This window comes from Haliaeetus leucocephalus, unplaced genomic scaffold, assembly GCF_000737465.1.
Source record: "Haliaeetus leucocephalus isolate CR32 unplaced genomic scaffold, Haliaeetus_leucocephalus-4.0 Scaffold545, whole genome shotgun sequence".
NCBI classification, from domain to species: Eukaryota; Metazoa; Chordata; class Aves; order Accipitriformes; family Accipitridae; genus Haliaeetus; species Haliaeetus leucocephalus.
In genome coordinates this window covers 1025208-1032232 of record NW_010972981.1, presented here as the reverse complement: position 1 = coordinate 1032232, position 7025 = coordinate 1025208, and the positions used below count along the sequence as shown (strand labels likewise).

The 7025-nt window shown below is 40.8% G+C and overlaps 1 protein-coding gene across 1 annotated transcript in view; it reads left to right on the top strand.

Moving 5' to 3' along the window:
• The first annotated feature begins 2632 nt into the window (after positions 1-2632).
• BOD1L1 (biorientation of chromosomes in cell division 1-like 1) overlaps positions 2633-7025 on the top strand; it is a 42213-nt gene continuing 37820 nt past the window's right edge. The window contains exon 1 of the mRNA XM_010576881.1: positions 2633-2665. Within this exon, the coding sequence (XP_010575183.1) occupies positions 2633-2665 (33 nt within the window). The remainder of the gene's footprint in view (positions 2666-7025) is intronic.

The window sequence follows — 7025 nt, the reverse complement described above, 5'->3', positions numbered from 1 at the left end:
AAGGGCAATAGTTTGGGGCAATCCTCTGGGCAGGTAGGAAACCTCTGGGCTCCCGTTCAGGCACACCACCTGGATTTACTGTGGGACCAGCCTCTGGTGGGCAAAACTCTCCCCCTCTCTCCCTGCTCAATGAAGAGCCAGGCAAGGATCCCAGGCGTACTGCTGGGGTATCCAGTGGGATCTGCAGTGGACTGGGAATGGGGGAACACCCTTGACTGCATCGGACCCACCGCCTCGATTCGCAGCCGGACCCAGCAGAGTGGTGGGTTCCACCTACAGCTCCTTCACACCCGCCTTCTCTGCACACTCCCGCCTCGCCAATGACTTCGGATAGAGCTCTCTTAATTGCCCAGCTGTACAGGGAACCAAGCACGGAAAGTAGGTCAACACGAACGAAATAACCCATCTCACTCCCTGCCTCCACCCCACCTCTCCTAAAAGAATGCTGTTGGAAGGTGACTCAGCATCCCTTGGCACCTGAATGTGTGGCACCCCCAACACAAAAGAATAAGTCAAAAGCCCAAATTTCCCTTTTGAAATCCTTTTGGTTTTTTACTTTAAATTATTTTCCTGAACAACATTTTCAAAAATTTCCATGGAAAATACTATTTTTGTACTAGATACAATAACTCTAATTTTTACTTGAGGATTACAACCAAGGTTGCAAAAATGATGGCACGAGCAGTTTTGAGCACCCTATTATTTAACAGCAAAGTCCTGCTTTGATCCATCTCCCTGCTGACTTCAATGGAACTACACTAGGTATAAATTAAAGCAAAATTCAGTCCATCAGCTCTACTTTACTTCATGCATCCCATTTATGCAATGCCTCCACCTTGATTTCACCTTGCTGCAGTCAGCAAAGACTGCTGATATAAAAGGTGTCATGCTTTCGTGTATCCACTCGCTCGGCTTTCATGTTTAAGCTGTACCATTTTACCTTACCATTAAAATTACACTTAGGCAAAAGTGAAAGAGTGTATAATCTCTTGTGCTCTCTCTGGAGAACAAGCCTCCATTACGTTTTTCTCTGTCTCCCTGTACACAAATAGCAAAAACATGTATTTTCCAGTCAAAAACAAACAGCAAAGTAAAAAGTCTATTAAAGGGAGCACAGTCACTGATTCTAACATTTTTCATCTGAATGGAGAAATGAAGTGGTATTTCTCTAGCAGGCAGGAACCTACATCTCAAAAAAGGAAAAAAAAAAAAGATATGCTGAGATCATCAATCACGGTAGCAGGAATTAGATGTCCAATCCCTTAGATGCCAATAACAATCCCAACCATTTTGCATCAATTAGTCATTGATTGCTTGTGAAGAGGTAAGAAAGCTTTAGCGCTTCTCTCCCTTCCCTCATTACCATGGATGAGTGCAGCACAAAGAGCCGTACCATGAGTCTCAGCCATGGCCACACAGGTGGGCTTTCCTCTCACAGGCAGGTCAAGGCTCCATCTGCCCTGGAAGATTTCTTCCTGGTTACAGAAAAAAAAATCAAATAAGTCTGTGTATTAAAGCTATTTGCGACGGTAACCTTTTTTTGCTCTCAAATATCATCCACTAAGCAGGCTCTACTCATCTTGTCACAAAACTTGGGGATCCAGGAACTCATCCCTTGGCCTTGGCAGAGACATAAAATGAGAAAAAAGGGAAAAGTGGCGTAGCTGTACCTTCAAAATAATGTACTTTAAAAGCATCATGTGCAATCTGGGTGTCATATTGCAGTTCTGAAATTGGAAAAAATAATCCTAACCTTTCATATAAAGTTACACTCAGAAGTGTAACTTTAAATTGCTTTTACATGTTAAAGCTAGATAAATAAAGATGAATTCGTTTCTCTGCACATCAGTGAAAAAGAAAATGCAGTTTGTTGCAATGTGACTTAGAAGACTTTACAAGTGTTTTTCAAACTTTAACCAATCTTCCCAGGAAATACAACCAGTAGCATTTGCTGAACGTGAAAATCTTCCTGTTTTTAAAGAGCACTTCAGTCTACCTATTTGACCAGCCACTACGAGGAGCCACCACATGCTGTCTCCATTGAACTGAAGTGTCACTGACAACAATCACCCTGCTCAGCTCTGGTGGGAGAACCTGGGTCTCACAGTAGTTATAGTTTTGCTCAAGGAATCTCCTTAGAAGTGACTAAAAAGTTCTAGAGCTGTCAGCGGAAGGTCATGACTGGCTAGTTTAAATAAAAGCTTTCTTTTCATCACTTTAAAACATGTTGACCAGTCACTGTTTTCATTTCTGCCAAGTCTTTCTCTTGCCAAAGGCATGCCTGTGGAAAACACTTAGGACAGGGAGCCTCCTACTAAATCAAAATACATTTGCCGTTCCATGGATAATACACTTAAGGCACCAAGCTTCACCTTTTACATAGGGCCTACTTGCCAGTACCAAACATAAAAAATATACATATGTATATACATGCTTGAACAAATAAAAATACTACTAATATCTGGAAAGAAATGTGGTTGTAAAGCCAGAAGGAGAACTTCAAGCATGCTTTATTAAACAACAGTTTTCCTAAATGTTCTTTATTTATCCCAAAAAAGATGACAAAATCATATCCTCCAGTCTTGGAAGTCCAAGAGCATTTCACCCACCATGACTATTGCCATGTAAGGATATGGACGTCACTCTGATCACATCACAGCTGAAGGTATAGTCCATGTCTTGGCTACATTTTAGTCTTGCAACCAGAGCATTTCATGCCACAGCTCAGCTGAAGCCACATTTGCTGTTATCGACAAAGCATAAAACCTCAGCAGCGCTGGCACCACTTCTCTGCTGTTTCAAACCAGAGTGGACTAGATTGTGATTACTGCTGTTGCTCCTAGGCATAATAATTTTGCCTTTTTTGGAAAAAATCCCATATCAGCAAGCATCAGAAAATCTGAGACTTTCTTTAACTAGAGACGATCATAAAATACACTGTTTATGCACAGGGAGAAGCAAATGTGAAGTATGCATCAGGAGATGCACGTTTATACAAGCAATCAATTCATCACCGATGGTTCTGGGTTTTATTGTACCACAATAAACAACACGTAAGCTACCCACCAAAAGAAAATAAGCCTCAGAGAATGGAGCAACAGTGGTAACACAGATGGTGCAAGGCACAGACATGTTACCACATATGTAGAGGAAGAAGTGAGCAATTCATCCGGGATGGATCTCTAGCTGGTGTTGGGCAGCTTTAGAGTTTTTACTATCCAAGAATCTGCTCAGGCATTTCAGTCGTTCCTGGTGAAAAGTCTTTACTTTTTCCTAGACAGCTTAAATTGCTTCTAAACAGCTCCCCTTTCTGTGTACCCTCATTTGTAAAAGACCACAGAGATTTAACAGGAACATTACCCTTCTAAGTTCAACACTGCCAGCAACACTTTATCTTTAGAGAGCGCAGAACTTTGCAACAGAGTTCATCGCAGAGGAAGGGCATCTCTTATCAAAGCCAAACTTGTTCAGATCAGTACTTCACTCCTATGCAAAGTGAAGGATTTTTACCTTCTTTTTACTTTCTTAATCCAGCTGTCACCTGGATTTCAGCTACTTCATAAATTTAGACTCATTATCAGCATACATTGCATAAACAAAGTTTTTGAGATAGAGGAAAAAATTGCGCAAAGAAAGTGTTTCACTGGAAAAAAAAAACAACCAACAGAAAACATCAGCTTATGTGCCAAGTTCTGTTACTACTTTTATCAGCTATGGTATGAACTGTCTTCAAGAGAGTTTAATTTTATTAACACTTATGAAATCAGTTGGGGAAGTCGGCCACCGACTTTGATGCTTTTGGCCTCAGTCTCCTCTTGCAGGCGCATAAACTTCTTGTTCCCAGAATATCACATGCACCTCCTTTTTGTCTCGTATCTTAGTATTTTTTCAGCAATTTAAATGTCGCCTGAACTTTAAGAACTGCAGCTGGAACTAAGAAATATCTGTCATCTACTTTATTGATATTAAGAAACTTGCTGAGACTTTTCGTATTAAATACGTCAAAAATATTTAGAAATGAGACTGTTTCCCTAAAAGAGAATGCAAAAGCAAATGTAATCATTACCAGTTTGTAAATACCCAAAGCAGGGGCTGCAGGTTGCAGGACACGAAAAAATGAACAAATAACAGTAACATGATTTTTTTAAAACAAAGTTCCAGGTAAAGTAAAATGCACTACAGTCAGAACCCAGAGTATAAAATAAAGATTTTCATACTGTGATTAGGGATCACATGTTAATGCCAGAAATATTCCAAATTACTTTAGGAAGTATAATTCAGGGTACAGAAAATTTGCAGTGCAAGACATAAGCCAAACAGACAGTATATGTAGTTCAACTGTTTACATAAGTGAAAATTGAGGAATGAGGTGAATATGGAAAAAGCAAAAGTTAAGGAGAGCTACTCTTAGGACTGTCCAGAAAAAGAATTGTTCCAAGCATAAGGGAAGATATGAAGCATGTGCAAATTCAAGGGATAACAGAAATATCAGTTAGGAAAATCAACTGGGACTATGAAAGTAAACAAGGAGATTGCTCAGCTGAGAACGACAAAATACTGAAAAAAAACCCAAATCCTTTGTACTCATGCCAAACTGTTTCTGTTAGTTATCTGACAAGTCTTTTTCAATGTCTACTCACAGAAACATTTTACTAGCACTGGGTATCAGGCATCACTAAGTGACTACATCAAATGACAGTAAAAACTACAGTAAACTACAAAGACAAATACCGAGTACAAAATAAACAACTACAAGTACTTAATAGTTCTGGAACAACTGAAACAATTAAATATGTAAGTTCAATTGTGAGCTCACTGAAAACAGCAAGATGGCTTAACATTTAGTTGTACATTCATAATTCTCTATATAGCTATACTGTAGTGCAATCAAAAAAATAATGTATCTTTTTATTAGCATACAAGACTTCATGTAACCCCATCTCAGATAACGTAAGACGGCAAAGCATCCTTAAAACAAACAGACAACAAAGGGCTGATTTCGGTTTAATTCAAATTCATGTTTTATTTTCAGGAGGCTTCCAGTTTCCTTTACAGCATCTTCCCGTAGGACACTGTACAATTGGACACAGACAACAAAAAAGCCATTTTCAGCCAGCATTTAGGATAAAGATATTTTATTTGATAAATAGGATATCCAGCGAGCCTGCAACACTCAATAAGTTGCATGAAACATGAGATGGTACGTAATTCAGAGCACAGAACAATCTTTTACATTCAGCTGTTGAATCAATTAGAGTATGGACTGCTTGTTGCAATAGTTTCAGACCACTGGGCATAACTGATTCCCGATAGCCCTTCAATTCGCAAATCTCATTAATGGATTCCTGCTCCCTAGTATGTATCCTTCACAGTACATTCATTGACATAGTCTGAGACAAAGGCCACAGATATTCCAGGTTGTCCATGACATCTTGTGTGTGAATGGTATACTGTTCTGTGAGGCAGGTATCGCACTTGTGCTCTTAAAATAAAGAAGACATTTTTTTATCATTTTCTGTACCAATGGGGGGGGGACACACGACAAAACAAAAAAAAAACAAAAACCGAAAACCAAAAACAAACCGGCCCGCCAAAAAAGACCCACAAAACCCAACCACAAACCAGGATGTTGCAGTGCCTTTTTCTAACACAAAATGCTGAAAGTGTTAACTTCCCAGTAATGTCTGAAATTTCCATTCACTATCACAGTAAGTCACACACTATTTCTAAAATCAGTAGATGCATTTACTAAAATGACACCCTTCAATTCTGCCCTTTCTTACATACTGCTACATGATCTTTAGTCAGCGGTGAAGAAACTTTTCTTTATTGAGAAAAGATGTAACAGAGTCAGTAGATCATGCATTTGGATATACCAGTAGGGGCTGCACCAGGCTGCGAGCTGCCGATTCCCCACCCCTCTTAAACTTTGGTGCTCTAATCCTTTGAGACGTCCGTGTAGAAAATATGAAATTACACAAACAGAGGCCAGAATTTTTAAATTATTCTGGTATCCAGAGATAAAAATCTCACAATACTTTTAAATACTTGTCAGATTTGTTTCCTTCTGTGGAGTTCTAAATTAGTTTAGGAGTACTTAGTTTACAGTAGGAAAACTAGGGGCAAGCTTTACACTTCTAACCTGCTTTTAAGTCTGCAATAACAATCCTAACACTCCCGCCTTTAAAAACCAAACTGATTTCTAATGATTACTGCAGAGGGTGATTCCTATTGTAGCTGGACAAGATCTCCACTCATTAGGCGGCAAAATTTGTGTAACCAAAACACTATTACTGCCAAGTCCCTTTTCTTTTCCTGTAAGCCAGTCCCTCTTTCTATTTTTAAGTACATTTTTACACTTCCTTTCATCCTTACCCCTCCTGGTTAGGACAGGAGCTCAGCCGCCTAGGCAAGAAGAGACTGGAGAGCCAAACCGCAGGCAGTGAGACACGACTGTCCCTCAAGTTACTGTCTCAAGTATAATGAAATTAACTCCTCTGTTTCCAGATTTTGTTTGCTGCCTCTGGGGTCCTGTTTTAGCTGTAAGAGGTCAGCCCGGGAACTACCAGCCCGCAGTCTGCGCTGAATTCAACTTCGAAGACTGCGGAAGCGGAAGATACTGAGAGGAGTGACAAGAGCAGTTAGGGCCACTGACGAGACTTCAGCCACAGCGTATTAAGCAGTTGTAACCGTAACACTGAGGTAAGAGAAAGGAAGGCGTAACAAAGCGGCAAACGAGAGACGGCCTGAAAACGTTTGCATTAAAAAAGCACGTGGGAATGCACCGAAACGTGAAGGAAACGTGCTTCAACTCGAGTATTTCAAACGCCAGCTGCCAGCTGCCTGACCCAGGCCCCTCACGGAAAGGGGAGATACGGGATCCCACGTGAAGACCGAAGCCTCCCGTTACCCTTGGGGCGAGGGCTGCAGCGTCCCCTGAACCAGAGGAGGGAGGGCCGGGGCGGGGAGGCGGGAAGTGTCCGCTAGCAGCCAGCGACGGCTCCCGAGCGCCCTGAGGGGAGACC